At 52.3% G+C, this 20,306-nt stretch overlaps 2 protein-coding genes and 1 long non-coding RNA gene across 3 annotated transcripts in view; 1 reads left to right on the top strand and 2 right to left on the bottom strand.

The window, feature by feature from the left end:
* The window catches only part of LOC100954822 (netrin-1), a 75,370-nt gene extending 65,217 nt beyond the window's left edge, over window positions 1-10,153 (top strand). Inside the window, exon 5 of the mRNA XM_012806031.2 lies at window positions 7,822-10,153. Coding sequence (XP_012661485.1) covers window positions 7,822-8,150 — 329 coding nt within the window. The 3' untranslated portion in view covers window positions 8,151-10,153. The remainder of the gene's footprint in view (window positions 1-7,821) is intronic.
* Window positions 5,706-8,110, bottom strand: LOC111725673. The gene is made up of 2 exons (XR_002773679.1): window positions 8,001-8,110; window positions 5,706-6,143 (listed from the first exon to the last, which is right to left on the bottom strand). It is a non-coding gene; the product is annotated as an uncharacterized LOC111725673 (long non-coding RNA).
* Window positions 10,154-17,009: 6,856 nt separating the features above from the next.
* The window catches only part of STX8 (syntaxin 8), a 294,548-nt gene continuing 291,251 nt past the window's right edge, over window positions 17,010-20,306 (bottom strand). The window contains exon 8 of the mRNA XM_003791260.2: window positions 17,010-17,172. Within this exon, the coding sequence (XP_003791308.2) occupies window positions 17,105-17,172 (68 nt within the window). The 3' untranslated portion in view covers window positions 17,010-17,104. The remainder of the gene's footprint in view (window positions 17,173-20,306) is intronic.

The following is a 20,306-nucleotide window of genomic DNA, read 5'->3' as shown; positions in this document are numbered from 1 at the left end:
AAAAAAAAAAAAAAAAAGAGTGTTTCCTGCGATTTTACACATGGGGACACCATGACTCAGAATGGGGATGAGGTAGGGGGCAGGGATCTGTCCAAGGTGGCCCCAGAGCTGGTGCAACAGTGGGGCTGCTGGGGACTGTATCGTAGTGATTACAAAGTGCTTCTCACACTAATGCAGGGCATGGGGTGTCTCCCCAGTGAGCTGTACCAGGTGGAATTAGTGCCTTTGGCACTAAGGACCTTGGCTCCCCATCACTGTCGTGAGGATTCCGCTCCTAGACCCCCCCAGTCTCCACAGACCTGCTGGCTCTGCTCTGCCAGTGTCCAGCCCTGGCCTCTGAGATCCCATGGGGCACCCCAGGGCTCCTTGCCCTCCCAGGTAGCCAGCAGTAGTGGCATAGGGCACAGCATAAGGTCCCAGGGCACCTTTGGCAAGCCCTTGAGCCTGAATTGATTCATCCAGGTGAATGTGGCTTGGGTCCCCACCCCTGAAAGCTGAGCCCCTAGCAGGACATAGCCACACAGTTCTGCTCTGGATCCTGCACTGGTTCCTGTTTCAGGGCTGGGGGTGCTTTCCTCACGTCTCCTCCTCGGGGGTGGGGCAGCAAGCTCTGGGGGTGGTTTGACAGGTATTCAGAACTGAATCCCATGTGCAGAGCCTCACGGATCTCATCCCACACAGGACAGGGTCCCATAACAGGTGGCAGCCCGTCCAGGGGTGAAGGGTGCGTGCACAGGGGCTCCCTGGAGCCTCCATGGAGGAATGGGTTGTGGGCAGGACCATTGGCTGAGGGCTTCTCAGGCCATTCCTCTCCGTGGTGGGAGGATAAATGTGCAGTCCTGGGGGGCCTCTGGCCAGAGCTCCACACCAGACTTTCTTTTAGCCCCACAGAGACCTGGAGGTGATGGGGGACTGGACAAGGCCACGTCAGGATGACCAGTCCTTTTCTACCTTCACTTCCTTCAGGGACCAGGACTGTTTGCTGCCAAGGGTGCTGGCTGAGGGAGATGCTCACTGCTCTCCCAGCTGCTCCCTGTCCTTACCACCACCCTCCCCCACTAGCCTGGGAAAACTAAGGCAGGTGTGGGTGGTTGGGCAGCTCTGGAGGTTATGCCAGGCCCTCTGGGGAAGGGGATCCTTACCTGTCCTCTAGGATGGCTCCTTGGCAGCCCCATCCTTGTTTGTGGTGGGGGGCAAAACACTGGGTCATGCCAGGAGAGGGAGTCAGCCCTCATGTCCTCCCTGGTCCTTCTGCGGGGGACCAGCCCTCATGGTGAGGGGGCAGGGCTAGGGCCAGGTTCATTCCCCTGCTTGAGCCTCTTGCAAAGCAGTTCGTCAGTCCCTTGCCCTCTTCTCACTTGTTAGCCTGGGGTACAGTTGTACTGGCCACACCAGCCTATGTCCATCTCCAGGGGACAGGGCTAATGTCGTCCCCAGAGTCTGGCTCTCCAGTTCTTATACCTTTGGATGTCCCCTCTTCTGGGTATCCCCAAGCAGCCAGGTGGTTGTTCAGGCATCTAACCCCTCTCCTTTCCTAAAATCAGAGCCCAAGCCCTGGGACTTGGTAGGGGAAATGAAAGGAGCACATGCTGCTTTTGGCTGCAAGAGAGAGGAGCACACCATTCCTTCTTTGTTTGGGAAGAAAGCCTTTATCCAGCCCTAAGTTGGTTGTTCCCACCTTGTCCAAGCCCTGACACAGGGCCGTGGGGAAGGGAAAGCAGTCCTGGGATTCCTGAAGCCACCCAGGGGGCTGTGGTGGCTATGTTGGGTTTGGTGGCCATCAGCCTCCAGCCCTCCACTTGTTTGATAATAAACACCAGGCAGGGGCCAGTGTGAAACCCAGGCGTCGGTGTGTTGGCCTCACTGTCCTGCATTCCACGGCAGAGACTCTTTGTTTCTCTGGACAGATTAGCATCCCTGAGAACAAGACTTGGCTCTGCTTGGTGCTTTCTTACCTTTGCCGGGGCCTGGGAAGCATGTGGTCGGAACTGGTTTTATGAAAGCAGCTGCAGCTCATGACACGCTTTCTGTAGCAGGAGATTTATGGCGCTGCATGGTTTTAATGGTTTCTGTGAGGGTAGCATCCTCTCCTCATTTGTCCTGGCTGTTATCTCTGAGGCAGATGGGTGACAAGCCTTCCCTCGCTAGAAGGAAGATGTGGCTGGGGGAAGGGAAGGGGCTGAATACCCCGCCACCCTGAGTAGCTCATAAATCTAAGGGACCTCCAGGAGGCAGGAAGCCTCCCTACAGAGATGTCTCATGTGCTCAGGCCTTGTTGGGGAGTGAAAGGCCAGTAGCCCCCCAGAGTCTGTGCCATGCTGCTCCCCCAGGCCCAGCCTAGCCCAGCAGGTAGTTTATCCTGAGTCTGGGCTTTTCCTGCCACACGTCAGTTCCCAACAAGCAGTTGAATGAGCAGCATCTGTAACTTTCCTGGCTGGACAGCTCTGCTACAGCCTGACCAGGTAGGGAGATTTGATCCCAGCAAGAGGTTCCCCAAACCTGCAGCTAGGGGCATCCATAGGCCAGGACTGGAGCTGGGGATGGAGGCAGGCAGGTTTTGGATGAACTGGGGCTATTAGGTGGAAGACAAGTCTGCCTTGGGGCTGCAAGTCCCCCTTTTGAGGAAACCAAGCACAGGTTGTGACCTGAAGCTCCCTACTTTTCAGGTTGCCTTTGGTGGCCTGGTAATTTGCCCAACATTGAGATACCTGGGTTGAAGCACCCCAGGAAGAATGGCCAGCTGCCTGCTTCTATGGAAGATAGATATGCTGGTGCTTTACACTGCAACCAGAGATGCACAAGCAGCAGCCAAAAGGAGCCTCAGGGCTCAGCAGGTTGAATGCTGCCCTCCTTGCCCAAGAGGGAAGTAAGTGATCAAGGCACCCAGCCTACCCTGGGCCTGCTTCTTAACCCCCTGCCCCCACTGCGGCACAGGCTGCCCTTGCTGACTCTGGTCCCCACAGGGCCAACCCTCAACCTCCTTATCTCCTTAGAGTCCCAGTCAGCCTTCCAGAACCCAATACAGGCCTCTGCTAAGGGGTTGAGGAAGGTGCATACCCCTGGTAGCCAGGGCAACAGGTTAGGGCAAGAGAAGTCAGTCCTCGTGGATAACCCTGCCCTGTGGCTGAGAGAGTTTTGAATGAAATGACTTCTCTGAACCTCAAAATTCGGGAGAGGGGCTGCTGCCCACCCTCCCTCCCTCCCTGTTAAAGGAGTTCTGTGGCTGGCTGCAGGGAAGAGCTTAGTGTACAGATAAGGGACAAACCTCAACTCCTAGCCTCTCTGGAGCCTGCACCCACTCTTCTTGCTTTTCATTGGGTTTCTGTTCCATTTGCAGACCTGCTTCCACCCCCGGTATACCAGGGCACAGCTCGACATGCACTCAGCCTAACCTGGCCACGAGCATTCTTGTTCCCTTGTCCCAGCCCTGATTGTGTCTGTACTGGGTGCAGAGCCCTCCCTGGGGACAGCCCTGTGGGACAAACACACCTGCTCACTTGAGCAGTAGCAGCCTGAGCTCTCTTTTTTGTGGAAGGAACACAGGCTGAGAGGAGGAATTTGCAGTGTGGATCCCGAAATGGAGCCACTTGCCACATATAGTGGGGCCAGAAGCAGGCTGTGGGCTGGCACTCCTCCCCAAGCAGAGCCTGCCAGTGCCTACCACACAGACACCCTCGTCTCCGCCTCGGAGAATGACCATTTGGGTGTAAGGTAGTGACCCTTTTCCTATAAACCTGTAGTCTCTAATTTAAAGGGTCCCATGTGCCTATTATCTCTCTGGTCTGACTTCACAGTTTGCCTTGCTGAGGGTAACCTCATGTGCCTATTGTTGACTATAGGTTGGGGGAGGGCGTTGGGGGGGTGGTCTTTAACAGTCCCATGTTCCAGCCTTGTTGAGAACAACTTTTAGGATATTAGTGCAAGGACAATGGAGTTTAGATATCCTCAGGGCTGAGGCTAATTAGCCAGGGGTGATTTCATTGTGTGGTTGTGTCTTAGTTTAGGCTGCTATAACAGTATCTTAGATTGGTTGATAAACAATAGAAACATATTGGTCACAGTCCTGGAGGCTGGGAAGCCCAAGGTCAAGGTGCCAGCAGATTTGGTGCCTGGTGATAGCCCACTCTTTGTGTTTTTTTTTTTTTTTCTTTGAGACTAAAGTCTCACTTCTTGCTGTGTCCTTGCTGTGCAGGAAGGGCAGGGGAGCTAGCTTTTATCCTTATTTCATAGGATAAAGGATAAAAGCTAGCTCTCTTGCCTAGTTCTAATTCTGTTCATGAGGCTGGAGTCCCCATGACTTAATCATTCCTCAAAGGCCCCATGTCTTCATATTTTCACATTCTGTATTAGGGTCCAACATTTGCACTTGGGAGAAACATCAACACTAAGACCTTGGCAGGGTATGAGGGGTCCAGCCAAAGCTATGGATGGGAGAGCTGCTTGTAGTCCATGTGCCCAGCCCGTTGGTTGGGCAACATCATAGGCACTTCTGGGTTGGAAGGCCCTGAGGTCCACATAGCACAGAGGACCCCGTTCATTCCCTGCTATGAGCCAGCAGCGGGTCAGAGGTGACAGCAGCCTCCTCGGAGGTGTGCCATGTGGCTGCCAATGAGTGTGCTCCCTGAGGGCATGGGGCAGGTCTGTTGGAGGTCACTGTTGCAATGTGTATTTTGAGTATTTTCAGCTGTGTGTGCACTGCAGGGACTTGGCCCATGCACTGTGTGTGCAGCTCATATTTGGTGGGCTGTGTCATGTGGGGAGGTGTTGCCAAGGGCAGCAGGAAGTGGCTCCTTTCCAGCATAATCACATGAGTCCCACCACCACCCTCCCCTGCCCTGGGTCTGTGCTGTCCCACCCCAGGAGTGCTGGGGTCTTATCTGGGTAGAAAGAAGACAAGGGCCAGTTTTGTCTCAATTCACTAGTGTCCTTTGCTTTGTCCCTCTGGATACTTGAAGACAGCAGGGTGTCCGTGGGAGGGTCCCCTTCAGGGCTTTGTTCCTTTTAGGCCTGTGCCGGCTGTGCTGGGCAGGTGACTGCCCTGGATGGTTTTCCAGGACATTCACTGAGGGAATGAGGACACCCAGAGACCAGGGAAGGTGGGACGAGGTCCCCAGCCCTTCTGTGAGGAAGGGCCATGCTGTTACAGGTCCCTCAGGGATCAACAAGGTCCCCTGGTGGGGGGCGGTGTCCAAGGCTAGGCATTGTTCAGCCAGCTTTTTTCTCAGACTTCTTCTCAGCAACACTAAGAGACCTTCCCAGGTATGCCTGCCTTTGTGGCCCCAAGCAGAGGCCCAAGATGCCCAGAGCCCTCAAGATTGTGTTTGTTTCTAAGGCTGCTGGAACAGAGCCCCAGGGACTTGGAGGCTTAAACCCAGGAATTTGTCTAAGCCAGGAAGTCTGCCTGGCAGGGCTAGCAGGTGTGTCAGGGCTAGTTCCTTCTGAGTCCTCTCTCTTGGCTGTGGATGGCTACCTTCCCCATGTCATCACGTGGACTGCCCTCTGTGTGTCTGCATCCTAACTTCTTCTTCTTGTGAGGACACCAGTAACATTGGATTAGGGCTCACCTAATAACCTCATCTTGATTACCTTTTTAAAGACCCTATTTCTAAATATAATCCCTCTCTGAAATGTACGGGATTGGGGCTTCAATAGACGAATTTGTGGGAACACTGTTCAGCCCATGGCATCAAAAAATGCTCAGAGCCTAGAAATCAAAGCCATGTTCTCCAGGGACCTGGGTCAGAGGTACCCTGTGCAGCATCCTTATTGGGCCAGCCCAGGCTGCCTGGGAGCACACTGTGATTGGACCCCAGGGGTCCAAGGTGCCTCACAGAGAAGCAGCCAGAGGGAGGCTTATTGTGTATTCAGCTCAGTCCCAGGGAGAGGAAACTGGGGCTCTCAGGAACGCTGGGGGTGGCTCCCCATTGCTTAGCTAAGGGGCACTCAGTTGCCACGGTGACCTCCATCTGCACAGTCAAATACACATGGCCCAGCCACTTCTCTGGGCTGGAGGGCTCCCCCCAGCCCAGAGTTCACACTGAGTGTTGAGTCTCTTGGTGACAAAAACATGGAAACAGTTGCCATGGCAGCCATTCTTTGGAGTTCTCAGACTGGAGTGCAAAGTTCAGGATGCCCAGGAACAGCTGAAATGAAAATATGGGAAAATCTGCCACTTCCTTTACCCGAGCAGGATGAGTGGGATGGCAGTAGATGCCCCTAAGCCCAGCTGTCACTGCCCCTCCCCATCCTCTTGGGCCAAATGCGGGCAGAGGGGATGGGGGGCATTGGGAGTGAAGGAGCAGAGTGCCCCCACAGACCTTGAGAGAAGCTGGCCAGCATGGGAGGGCAGGCTGAGCTAGGGGTGGCCTCATTGCTTGGAGTGGTAAGTGGTTGGGAGGTAATGACCACTGACAGCTGCGTGTTCCCTGTGTCCTTGTGGCTGCTGAGCCACGGAGCCTGCTGTGTCTGTGTCTTCAGGCTACTGCTCCTTTCTTAGGAGGGCTCAAGTCCATCAGTGGCCCATTCCAGGCTACAAAACTCAGTGGAGTAAAGGGCACAGGGTGTGGCAGGTGGCTTAGCAAGAAGAAGGGCTCAATTTTGACATGGGGATGGGGAAGATAGCTAAGTTTGCTTTGAGCAGAGGTGAGTGCTGCACAGGCCTCCCCTGGTACATCTGGACTGGTGGAAATGATCCTGTTGCTCCAAATAGGCCCCATGAGGCTCTGAGATGTACCAAAGAGTTTTTTGCAGCCAAGTTGTTTGAGAAACCAACACATGCACACAATTCATTGACTAAAGGTTCTGAAAAGTCCTGTAGCAAGAAACCCCTTGATTTTAACCTCCTATTTCATGAACTTACTAGAAGAAAATTGCCTTAAAAAAATTTTTTTTTCTATTTCTTAAATACCTCTTACTATCTTGCAGAAATACTATCTGTTAACATTTTACCAAGGCACTGATTCTCAAAGTGTGCACGGCAGCAGCAGCACCACCAGGGACTCTGTGAGAAATTCACTTCACATTCTGGGGCCCAGCAATTTGTTTTCACAAGTTGCACATTCCGATGCACGTTCCAATTTGGGAACCCTTGTACTGGGCAAAGTAACTGGCAGACAAAGAAGAGGAATGGCCTGGGGAGCTTGAGAGATGCAAGCTGGTGGAGACAGTTTAGGCATGGGAGGGGGGCACTGCAAGGACCCAGGGCTGTGGAAAGGCTTGATAGTCTCCTTGAAGGGCAGGTTCTTATCCTATGTTTCTGGGCACTGAGGCCCCCATTATAGTTTCCTGAGGCTACCTAGAGCAAAGCTGTGTCATGAGACCTGGGTTAATTGGGGCCTTTGGCAATCGGGAGACCTGAGGAGGGTCCTCCTCCTTCAGACTGTGAGGAGTGGCCAGCACTGCTTTCACCGAAGGCACCAGTCCTGGGTAGATGGACCTTGCCCAGAGTGCTGGGGTCATGGTCAGTACCTGTAGGCTTCCCTGGCCTTCCTGGACCATAGTAGGCCTTGGCAATTGCCAAGGAGACTGTTGCCAAGGCAATGCTAGGGGGTACCTTCAAAACAGGCAGGAAGTAAGGCTTCTTGGAGCAGTGGCCTTGGCCCAGGTATTAGCAGGTGGGGTTGCAGGATCAGCTTTGCCACCACCCACCCATTCCCCTGTGGGTCACCTTCTGCAGTCCCTTCTCAGTGATGGCTCTCCCTTTCCTTCTCCCTGGGCTCTGGGAGAGGGAGGAGCAGGCAGGGCTGACCTGGCCACAGGAGCAGGGGACCCATGCTGCACGCCCTTGCTGTGGCCCACCCTCCTGCCTGTGCTTCCTTGCAGCCGTGCAGATCCACATCCTGAAGGCGGACAAAGCGGGGGACTGGTGGAAGTTCACGGTGAACATCATCTCAGTGTACAAGCAGGGCACGAGCCGCATCCGCCGCGGTGACCAGAACCTGTGGATCCGATCACGGGACATCGCCTGCAAATGCCCCAAGATCAAGCCCCTCAAGAAGTACCTGCTGCTGGGCAACGCCGAGGACTCTCCCGACCAGAGTGGTATCGTGGCTGACAAGAGCAGCCTAGTGATCCAGTGGCGGGACACGTGGGCGCGGCGGCTGCGCAAATTCCAGCAGCGGGAGAAGAAGGGCAAGTGCAAGAAGGCCTAGCGGGAAGCAGCGGTGCGGCGGGCGCGGGCGGGCAGGCTGGGCGCCAGGGCCGAGCGCGAGCCGGAGGCCCCGGCCGCAGCCGCGGTGGACTTAGCCCGCAAGGGCTTTCCCAAGTTGGGGGAGGGTGGGGGCGGGACCGCAGCCGGCGCGGGGGGCGGGGCCCTCGGCGGCCCCACCCCCAGCCCCGTGTGCGCGCCCCAGGCCCAGCTGAGCGCTCACCCGGCAGGTGCGCAGAGGCCGGGCCCCTGAGAAATGAGGAAGAGACGTAGCTACCTCACGGGCTCCTTCCAGAGCAGAGACGTGCTTCCCTGGGGCTAGGTGGGGTCGCGGTGGAGGGGCTGGGGGGTCAAGCGCACAGCCGCACTGGGGCCCCCAGAGGTGGCTCGTGGATAGTTACAGAGAAGGGGGCCACGTGAGAACTGTGAATTCTCAGGCCCGCAGCCTGGGCGGGGTGCTGGGCAAGCCCAACCAAACTACCACTCCCAACACAAAAGACAAAACACCTCCTTTCACCCACGGATGCCTGGCTGTGACAACCTGGGCCTCCTCCGGAGGGGCCCTGCAGGCTCTTGGGGCAGAAGCTGGCAGCCTGCATGCAGCCTCTGGCCTCCACTGCCACCTGCTGCGTTGGTTCTATGGGGTGGGATCTTGGGGTGGGGAGGTTCGCCATCTGTGGAGGAGAGGAAGGCCGGCCCATCCAGAGGGCAGTGGGCTCAAGGACACCCCTGAGAAGCCCAAGCCGGGTGGTCACCGCCTTGAGCCCAGAACTGCCTGATGGAGGAGGAATTGCAAAGGCAAAACCTCCCAGAGAGTTTCCTTTTTGGAAACTTGGAACTAGCCCCTTTTATGATATTTTCCAGGGGAGGGGGAAGGGGCGCTGGCTGGGTTTACGGCAGTGACACTATTTGTGTAATGACATCAGCTCCCACAAGGCCCCTCAGCAATGTCAACAGCTGGAAAGGGCCTGGGCAGGCGTGGAATATGCAGGCTATGAGGGCAACTGGGCCAGGGGCTTGCTTGAGTCCGGACAGGGTTTGCTGGCTCAGCAGATGGGCAGGCAGGGGCAGGAGTGACCAGGCTCCTGGAGGCCAGGGAAGCCAAGACCATCTTCCTATCTTTACCCCTATTCCTGGCTCTCCCAGGGAAGTGACAGAGGCTGCTGGGCCAAGAAAGCCTGCTATAGCTACTCTGGCTCTGGTGCAACCTCTATAGCCATTTTGGTCTGGCCTGAGCAGCACCTTGCCCACTCCTTTATGGTTGGCTTTTTTCCAGAGGCCACCCCTGCCCTCTGGTGTGCCCAGTTCTCTTTCCAAAACTGTCTGAAGCAGGTACCCCTTTTTAGTCTGATTGCCTCCCATGGGAACCGTTCCTGTGCCCTAGGGCCTCTTGGCTTCCTGCCTGAGCTTTCTGCACTGCCCAGGGGCCTCTAGCCCAAGTCCTCACACCCTGAATTAGAGGCCCAGCTCTCCTCTGTCAGGAAATTGGTTTCATTTTCTCTGCCAGTTTGGCTGCTCAAAAGGGTCATACCAAGAAGTATGAAGCTCAGCCCTTTGCTGGTCTGTCTTCCCTCTGCATCCCTCACTTCTGCCTGAGTCACAGCTGCTATATACAAACACCTGCTCTGTGCCAGGCACTTTACCCACCTGCACTCCTCTTGTCCTCATGACAACCCCATGGGACAGGGATTTTCGCCAGTGAGGAAACTAGAGTACACATGGCCAAGGTCACACCACAAATGAGTGGCAGGACTGGGACTCAGGCCTTCTGAGTGCAGGCAGGGGGGGGCGGCGTTCCTGGAAGAGTTGCCACAGTGAGCCTAGCCCTGGGTACTGCCCGGAGGACCCAGACATCTAGTCTGGACCACAGGAGCCAGGGTAGGGGCCAGGCACAGTAGTATCTTCAGAGGTGGCCATAAGCAGGTTGGGTGAAGCAGGGATGGGCTTGCCAGAGGGCAGCCCCACATTCAAGAAAGGCAAGACTTGGCTATTCCTAAGAGGTGGTAGAAAGGTGGTTTGGGGTGCTTGGGTAGAAAGTTTCCAGGAGAGACTGGGAGAAGTACCTCAGGGGCAGGGTAAGATGGAACTGCTCTAGGAAGGGGTATTTGGCTTCTCTGAATCTAAGTCCACGGCTTGAGGTGGGGGCCTCTTTCCAAGCTGTCAGCCTGTCTCTGGTACCCAGGGTGGGTTACTGAGCACTGTGCTGCCAGGGTGTTTGTTCTCTTGCTATCTATGCCCATGTGGCTTTTCGACCCTACCCAGGAGGACTGAGGAAGTCCCATCATATCCCTCCTAAGTCTCACCCCGTGTCTGGTAAAGGGCTTGCACTGGTGGCCCTCTTCACAGCGGAGCCAGAGGCCTGCCAAACACTGCATCTTGCTGAAAATTCACCCATTCTCCAGTCTCTCCTCCGGCTTAGCACCTCAAAGGCAAAGGCTGTCCTCCCACAGCCTCACCCTTGGGGAATGTATCAATGTGATCAGACCTGCCAGGATGGGGACAGGGTCACTGTTGGGATTGCACAATCATGAGCTGCCTTGCCCAGCTCACAGCCCCCCGCCAGAACCCAGCACACCAACTCCTCTGACTATATCCTCAGCAGTGAGGACCCATCCTGGGGAAAGCACCCCTTTCCACCCCACCCTGACCCCAGGGAGGAGATGGAAATAGGAATTGAAGTGCTCCGGTTTGTACAGTTAGGAAGGGATGTAAAACAGAACTAGATTTTGATTTTGAAGAGTGTATTAACCAGAATTGTGATATGTGTCTGAAAAAAAACATGCCAGATTAGTTTTTTGTTTTTGAAACAAGTTCCCCAGTTGTCCTTTTTATCAGCTGGGTGGTCTAGTGCTCCTGACCCCCACATGCCTGCCTTGCTGACACAGTCAAGTTGAAGATCTGGGGTAAAGGGAATGGGGGGGGACATAGGGCCGTCCCCTAGGCTCACCTGCAGGATACAGTCTTTGCCTATGGCTTCTGTCCTTAGAAAGCAGGGCAGGAGGGAGTGACACCTGGGGTCACAGCCTAGGGAGGCCAGGAGCTGCCCCAAGGCCCTGAGTGAGTGACCTTTTAGAACTCTTAATCAGTAGTACCATGAAGGAATGGGTATAGACTTTTATTACCCTAGATTGGAATGAGACTGAAATCAAGGAGAGACCCTAAGGCAGTGGGTGATGGTTCCTTTAGGAAAATGAAAAAAGTTTAGGCTGTCAACACTTAAAGCCCCCCTGAAGCCCAGAGAGAGGAACTAGCTACATTGACAGTGTCACTAGGCCACAGCCTTGGTGCACCCCAGGGGTATCCAAATGTGTACTTGTGGGGCCTCATTCCACTCCTGCCAAAAGCCAAGCCAGTCCCACTCCTGCGCCACTGGACTCCCTCCCTGTCCCACATGCACTCCCCAGCCTCCCTCACCTCCCTCCTGCGTTTTGGATTTCTGTTCACTCAGAATTGTAAATGTTTAGTTGTGACCATGACATATTGTTTGGGTCAGTGTTCCTTTCCAATGCATACTAATATATTATGGTTATTATATATGAATATATTTAATGACATGGAAAAAGTTGTGGATTTTTTTAAGTTTCTTTTCTTTTTTTTTAGAGTTGTAATGGACCCAGATGGAACTTGTAATGTGGGCCCCACATGATAGAACTAAATCCAGATATCATTAAATAAACTCTTGTACACTGTGCACTGTCTTTATTGGGGGGCTGATCTCTGGGGGTGGGCATGGCGTAAGGATAGGGTCTTTGGGCAACTTAAGGAATATGGCTTCTGGCCAAAGAACTCTGCAGCAAGACAGAGCCCTGGGTTTTCACAAAGCCTAAGTGACAGAGCCCTAACTGCCTAGAAAAGGCAGGAAAAGGGCAGCTTTGCTTGGAAAGTCATAGGGCTTTGCTGGCTCTGAAAGCTATTTTGAGCTAAAAAGGCTCTCAAATGGGATGAGCTATATTTCAGTCCCCAAGAGCCACCTCTAGGACCCATCCTTACAATTCCTGGGATTTCTGGACAGAGGGGAACCCAAGAAAAGGGGGTCCCCTTTCATCACCTTTGCCTATAATAGTAAGGTGGGGCAACCTTTAACCTTCCCTGTTTGATTCAGAACCTGTGAATTATTTCTGCCTTTTACATAACCAGCTGCTTCTATTCAAAGCCAAGTAGAGACAAGAAAATATAGCAGGGTCAGTGAAACTCAAGAGATCTTGCAAAAGGCTTTTCTTCAAGCTATTGCTAAAGGCTTCGTGCGGTGTAGAGCCTGGGCTGGTGCCAGCACCATGCAGCCACCAGGAGCTGAGCTCACTGGGTTTCTGAGAGGCTATATTTAAACATCCAAATGGTTGTGATTTCTTTATTAAATAAACAATTCAGTCATTAGGAACACGTTGTGTTGCCATGCGAAGTGGGCCGATCGTCACCAGGAAGCTGTAATTTCTGCACCCAGCTGTTGTGAAGACAAGTCTCAGCAGAGGCCTGCTCTGGCCCTGCAACAACGCAGTTCCCCACCCACCCTTTGAGGGCACCGAGAGCCCTGCTCCCTCTGGCTGGAAGTGGCTTCGGCTTCTTCTCTGGAGGAAACAGGCCACCTCGGAAATCTGGCTCTGAGGAACAGAAGCTGTGCTCTAGGAGCTAGGTTCACAGCCAGGGCAGGTAGAAACATGAGTGGTCTTTGGGGGTGCCAACCAAGTTTGAGTCCCTGTCAGAAAGACAATGCCTGACATGGGTAGGAGGAGGGCACAGGTGGAGGTCTACTTGGCCAGATGGGCAGCCTCAGGTATGCCAGAGGGCCAGTGGGACCATCTGCGGGGTAAGACCCACTGAGAGTTTGAGGGTGAGGTCTGTGATGCACTTGGCAGTCTGACATTTGCCTTTGATCATTTTAGGTGAAGGGTCCAGGTCTCAAAGACTTAGCATGATATGGCTTTTTTCTGTCCCAAACAAAAATGCCCATGTCTGAGAGTGCTGTTTACCTTGGGACCCCACCACAATCAGGCCCTATGCTGGTGGCAGCAGCCTCAGGCCTGAGGGAAACGGTTTGTGCTCATGCGCAGAGACACATGAGAACCTGGACTGTCAACAGCCCCACTGGAGACAAAGTGTCAACATCTGCCAAACTCAATGCAGGAAATAAGTTGGGTCTCTGTTAAGTACTGGCCCAGGGTGGTGGGGAAAGCTCATTTCAGGGACTAGAATGCTGAGGCACATGAAAGCTGAGTGACCCTCATCAGGGACCCCAAAGCCAGCATAGTCCAGTCAAAAACCCTGACCCCTGTCGGGTGACAGAGCTTCACAGGGTGCCTGGCTGTCTGAGCCTATCCTTGTGGAGGCTCAGATGTCCCTAAAGTCCTCCCTGCCCCTTCCCCTCTGCCTCCCAGACAGTGGCCTGGTGTGGGATGCCCACTTGTGGCAGACATACCCCTTGGTTTCAGATTTTGTTGAACAGACATCTCTTTCTATGCTCTTTTTAAGACTAAATAAAGATGTATAAGAAATACGCCAAGAAAAATGGGGAGCGAAGTGCAGGACAGAGGCAGTGAGAATAGAGTATATGGGTGGGTTACACTCACTGCTTTACCAACCTGGAAACCCAGCAGGACAGCAAGGCATTTCTGGAAAGAGGTCAGCGTCTTTTGTTACTGGCATGTAGTTAGGAGGAAGTCTGTGAAATTGTACGAAGCAGTCAGGGAGGACGAGGCTTGGCTTCTTTATTAAAATGGGGGGTAACCCCACTAAATTTTAGCAGGGCTGGATTACAACGTCCAATTAGATGAGAGATGATCTTTAGTCTATGCAAAAGCTGTGAGTGTCACTCTGAGTCTAAAGCAGTGGGGAGGAAGATTCCAAGGGGGTTAAGGAGAGTCTTCTCTGACTAGGAGGAAAAATGAAGCAAGACATGGCCATTCTTGAAGTGGAGGGGCAGGTAGGGATTCTGTAGCACCCTGGCTGAAGGAAAGTTCCAGGGATCTGAGCTCAGGGAGAAAGCACAACCCCCGCCAAGGCTTTTTCATAGCAAAGCCCAAAGAACTGGTGGAACCTGTGTCCAGGCCAGGGCCCTGCGGGTCTGGAAAAGAACTGATTGTCTTGGAGCTAATGACAGCTAAGGTTCAGTTACAGTTGTTAATAATAATGAAGCTTAAATGGAACAAAAGTACCAGTTTTACCCAGGTATCTGGATTTCTTTATATGGTATTCAGAGTTAAAATGCTTATAATTAATAATCAGTTAAGTTAAACAATACTTATGCTGTTATTTCAATACAGTTTATTTTCACTGAAAGAGCACCCGAGGTGATGGGGCTAAGGCTCTGCCTTCCCTCTCTTTTTTATGATTGGGGTAGGATCTTAAGGCTCAACCCAGGACTGCCAACCCGGCAGCTTTGCAAACCACACTGGAAAATGCCTCCTTTACATTAGAGTGGCTCTCAAGACAACAGGTCTCTAAAAGGGGTAGATCACGGCCACTTGGGTATGCCTTGCCACTTCTGACCGGCTGGGGTGGGTGTCTCATGTAAGGAGTCCACCCCTTGAGGAAGGCTAAGGGGACCTGGGGTTTTTCTGCCTGGCATGTCCCCAACCTCTGCAGCCAGCATTGCCTAAGGCCTACATGGCAGATCTTGGCATTCTAACCTCCTAGGCAGCTTTTCATCCACACTGCCCCGGCTGTGGGTCCAGAGAAGTCAAGTAACTTGTCTAAGGTCACACAGCTAGCAATGCTGGGGCTGGGACTAGAGCCCATTCAGCCAAAAGAACAGAAGCTGCTGTGTGCAGACATCGGGTCAGTGTTTTGCATGAAAAGGCCTTTCAGTGTGACTGAGCCAGGACTCCATGGCTCTGGTTCAAAGATGCCCCACGAGTTGCTGGGGCTCCGTGCTGAGCAAGTCAAGAGGAGGTGAGAAAGTCAAATAGACTGTCAATGCTGCCTCCCCTGAGCCCCAAAGTAGGGGGCTCCAAGGAGACTCTGTTTGTACAAGATTTGGGGTTTCGCACAAGACTGGAAGACGTGGCTCTGCAGATTCTTGAGCTTCCCTGTGTTGATCCACTAGCAACCATCCCACATACCAGGCTGTGTCACCAGCCAGCAGCCCTCCAGGGTGGCCCTTCTCCTTCAAGAATACACACGCCTGCCCCAGGCCTGCTTCCCTCTCCTTCCCGTCACAGTCTGGCTCTCTGACAGCACACCCATCCTCCCAGCTGCTTCTGCTCCTGACCCTCTCAGCCCATAGCCTCCATCTCCACACAGCCCCAGGGACCTCAACATCCCAAGTCAGTCTTGACCTGCATGTGTCAGCATTCCCTACAGTGGAGCAGGGATCAGGGTCCAAATAGACAAGCGAGCTTTGGCCTCAGCCCTGCTTAACCCCTCACATCCTCACAATAGTTCTGCTGCCCTAGAATCTCAGAAGTATGTGCTAGAACCCCTGAGCTCTGGAGAGCACCTGGCTTTCTGGGTGTAGCCTTGGGTTAGGGGAAGAATCCTTTCCTCCATGGAGCCAGGCTGTATGCTAACTTGATCCTCACAAGCAACCCTGTGAGGTAGGAAGGAATCTTCTTACCTCTGTTTTCTAGATACAGAAATAGCACAGGAAGGTTACTTGGCTGTGGTCATAGAACTAGGAAGTAGTATGGCTGTCCTTAGGGATGACTGTCACATATTTAAGGCTTCTCTGCCTTTTGGACACTTCCTGGTTCCCTTGTGATTGAGCAGGGCCAGGTGACTAGTTCTGACTGCTGATGGTGAGTGGGGACAAGGGGTTTGTGTCTGGGCTGAATATTTCATTGCTGGCAGGAGAATTTCCAGAGCTCCCTTTTCTTCTGCCAGAGAGACCCTAGTGGCTATCTTCTTAGCCTGAGTTTGGAGCGAGGCAATGTGTCTAGACTCCCAGACCCCAGGTCTTCCCAGCACACCTGGGGACTTTGCCCATGGTATCTGTCTCTGTCCAGAGGGGGTTTCAAGTCATGTCCTTGAAATGCGGAGATGCCAGGGAGGTCCCCTATCACAGGCTGGTTCTCTCCTCCTTCCCACTGAAGTCTTGCACTTTTGAATACACCCCTTCAAGCAAGGCCATCTTTATATGCTGACAGGAGGGATGCCTAGCCCTCTGCCAACTTCTAATTCGGAGCTCCTCCATCCCGTGGGCCTGGTACCTGCTGTAGGCCTGCCCTAAGACACACGCATGTGTACATGGTCACTGTGCACACCTGCACCTGGGGCTGTCAGAGCCAGGCCAGGAGCCAAGTAAAGGAAGCATTCTCCCAAGTTCATAGTCACACTTTCTTGTGAGCCCTAAACTGTACTTCCCATCCTACCTTATTCAACAGGTTTGATTCTGACCGCTGTTTACAAAGATGTTCCAGGCTTGAGAAATGAGAGTTTGCGATCACTGAGGAAGTGAAAAAGAATATGATTCCAGGTCTGCTGGCGGCTCCTGAAGTAGAGTCCAGAAACATCTCTGAGCAGTGGCAGCTACCACCATAAGGAGCATGGAGACTTGTGGGGTGATGTGGGCAGAGCAGGGTGGTGGGGTGGCAGTTACATACTCAGACTCGTGTCTCTATGGTGCTTACCTCTCTCATTCCTGACCACCCAGACACATGTGGCTGTGACCATACCTACACATGGCTTCCCCAAGCAGACCAGACAGTTAGGTTTCAAACTATTAATTCAGTATCCACAAGGATGCCCGCATACTACAGAGTGGCCAGAATCCACTGGCAGTCACAGAACACTGACCACTTGAGGGATCTCTGGCTAGTATCAAAATGACCAAGGTTGAAACTGACAGGGCTATCACTCTGGGCCCAGAGCTATAGGTTGCCTGCCGGAACTGCCAGCGCCCTGCCTTTACTAAAGTAACGCATGTCAGAGCCAGAGCTTTGGGAGGATTTATTGAGAGCAGGTTTGTACCAAAAGGGCACTGGGCGTCTTTGTCAGGTGTCACAGCTGGTGGTCTCTTTATTGCCATCAGTTGGTTGGCCAGACTGCAACAACCACAATAGCCACAAGCAGCAATAAAATCACCATGATCATCCCTGAAAAACAGAGCAGAAAATACCTCTCTTAGTGATTCTGACCAGAAAGTCATCATGTACTCTGGACTATCTGCAGACAGGACAGTGCCAGGCCCACCCCCTCCGGACCTCCAGCTTGTGCTCCAGGGTGGGGAGTGGTAGTCACAGGCTGAGGACTGCCACATAGCTCTAGCTTTGTAGGCTGGGGGCTGTGAAGGCAGGGGCTCTGGGGAAACTGCAAACAGTCCTTGCTGCCTGGGAAGTTGTGCTAGAGCCTCTGACTGCAAAATCAGGGGACCTGGCTGGGGCCAGTCCTCTCAGGCGAGGAGGGGTGTGCATGCTAACAGCAGGCGTCCTCAAACTACGGCCCACGGGCCACATGCAGCCCACCTAGGACATTTATCTGGCCTGCCAGGTGTTTTTGCCACCACTGCCTGTCCCGCTTAGCAGCCTACACATCCCGGGGCCTGCAGTCCAGCCCTCCAACGGTCTGAGGGACAGTGAACTGGCCCCTGTTTAAAAAGTTTGAGGACTCCTGCTAATAGCCTTGGCTCTTGCAACCTGGACCATGGGGTGAGGGGAAGCTGCCGACACGGCCCAGCCTTCATACCTAATCAGATGATCATGCCTTAGCAAGTGGCTTAAGAATGTAATTCTAGAATCTATTTTTCTCCACTATCCACGTAGCTTCATCTTGTATTCTTGAATCCAAGATGAAGCGGGCCCAGGCCCCACAGAACGCAGCCCTCACTCCAGGAACGGTCTTCCATGTTCACTTGCCTGGTATTTAACAATGAGCCCTTGCCATGCACCAGGTACCAGAGGTGACAACATGCAGCTCAGAGACGGGAAAGTTTTCTTTGTTTTTTTTTTTTGTTTGTTTTGTTTTGGTTTTGGCAAGTGCTGGGTTTGAACCTGCCACCTCTGGCATATGGGGCCGGTGCCTTACTCCTTTGAGCCACATGTGCCGCCTGGGAAAGTTTTCTTACGAAGAGTCCTTGAGCTGCTGAGGCCTCAGGAGGGAAGGGAGGAGCAGGCAAGAAAAAGTAATGAGAAATGCTCTTTAAAGTAACAGGGTGAGCCAAAGGCACAGGGCACACGGTTGTTTGGCTCCTGGGACTGCTCACCACACACCTAGAGCTGGTTCAGGAAAAGGTCAGGACCCAAGCAGCCCAATTCCTTCCTCTCCAACAGGAGCATGGTGTCAGGCAAGCCACAATACTCTAGGTCTGTGGTCCTCAATCCTGGAGCCATGGACTGGTACTGTTAGGAGTTGGGCCACATGGCAGGTGGTGGAAGGTGGGCAAACGAGTGAAACTTCATTTGTATTTACAGCGGCTCCCCATTGCAACCACCTGAGTTCCACCTCCTGACAGATCCCTTCCCACCTGCCCTTTCAAAAAATTATTTTCCACGAAACTGTTCCCTGGTGCTAGAAAGGTTAGGGACCAATGCTAGGTAACCACTAGCCAAATTTGGCTACTGAAATTGAAATGAATTAAAGTGGAATAAAGTTTAAAAATTCCATTCCTCAGTTGATCTAACCATATTTCAAAGGCTCAGTAGACACGTGTGGCTACTGTATTTGATAGAGGCAATAAAGAACATTTCCATCATTGCAGGAAGTTGTGCTGGAAGCACCGATGCAGACTGTGGTTATTTATTACTGTACCCCAGCAGCTACCACAAGGCCTCCAGTGGAGACTCAGTGCCTGTTTGTTAAACCAATGAACAAATGACTTCTCAATGTCTTTTGAACATGCACTTGACACTTGGACAGTTTCTCACATCAGGAGCTTTGCTTTCTCTTGTTCTTGAGTTGGTTTTGTTACATTATATTTTTCTGGGAAACTGCCCGTCTCTTCTGAGTATTCAGAATTATTGGCACAAAACTTTCACTATACACTGTACCGTATCGATGACCCTCCTTTCATTTCTTTTTTTTTTTTTTTTGAGACAGAGCCTCAAGCTGTCCCCCTGGGCAGAGTGCCGTGGCATTACAGCTCACAGCAACCTCCAAATCCTGGGCTCAAGCGAGTCTCCTGCCTCAGCCTCCCAAGTAGCTGGGACCACAGGCGCCGGCCACAACGCCCGGCCATTTTTTGGTTGCAGCCATCATTGTTGTTTGGCGGCCGGGCTGGGGATTCGAACCCAAACCCGCCACCTTAGGTGTACGTGGCTGGTGCCTTAGCCGGTTGAGCTATAGGCGATGAGCCCCTTTCATTTCTAACACCACTAACGTGTGCACCTTCTCTTTTTCTGGACTGCCCTCACCACCATAGGGGCGTCTCCTTTTATTCATCTTTCTAAAGAAGTCTGGACTTTGTCGATCGTCTCTTGCTTCTTCACTTTCTGTTTTATAATATTAATTTTTGCCTTTGTTAATCTTATCTCAAAGCTTTCTCTGGATTCACTTTGTCGTTCTCTAACTTCTTGAATGGAAAGTTTTCCATTTTCCATTTTCCATCTTCCTTCTACATCTTATGCCTCTAAGTCTGCACATTTTTATGTGCGGTAAGTTTATTATTTCTAAATTCTAAAGATTTAAAAATTTTCAACAATGATTTCTTTGGCCCAACAATTACTGAGAAATGTTTTAAAATTTCCAATTATACTGAAACACACTTATCAAAAGACGTTATTTTTAAAATTCTGAGAGAATGCATATTTTTGATGCAAAAATATCTGTTTTCTACTGGTGACAAAGCATAGTTAACACTTGTTCATTAACTGTGATTTTGTCACCTATAGTACTATTACTGTCACAGTCCTACTGTGGTTTGTTGCTTATATTTGAAGAATATAAGAAGAAAATGCTAAATTCTCAATTAGATGTTCATGAAAATAAGAATGCGATTTGCATTTCCATCTGACTTCACAGACTTGCTGAATTCTATCCATGGATTCTTAGGGTTCAATGTAGATCAGTAGTGTAAATTTTAAAACCACCCAGGGTAAGCACAGAATGCTTGTGGTTTTGAATATTAAGGACTTAAAAATACGTGGCAAGTTCTTTATCATCTCCCTGTGAGACCGGGTAAATTTTTTCTAATACAGCTTCCTTCTCTGATGACCCAAAGATTTGTGAGTCCCTCCCCTCAGGGACCTAAAGCTTTTCACCCCCTGCCTTCAGGTGGATATAAACCTAAGCCTCT

The sequence above is a fragment of the Otolemur garnettii genome, unplaced genomic scaffold, assembly GCF_000181295.1.
Source record: "Otolemur garnettii isolate 467f Iridium unplaced genomic scaffold, OtoGar3 scaffold00046, whole genome shotgun sequence".
In the NCBI taxonomy this organism is placed as follows: domain Eukaryota; kingdom Metazoa; phylum Chordata; class Mammalia; order Primates; family Galagidae; genus Otolemur; species Otolemur garnettii.
This window is presented reverse-complemented; position numbering and strand designations above follow the sequence as displayed.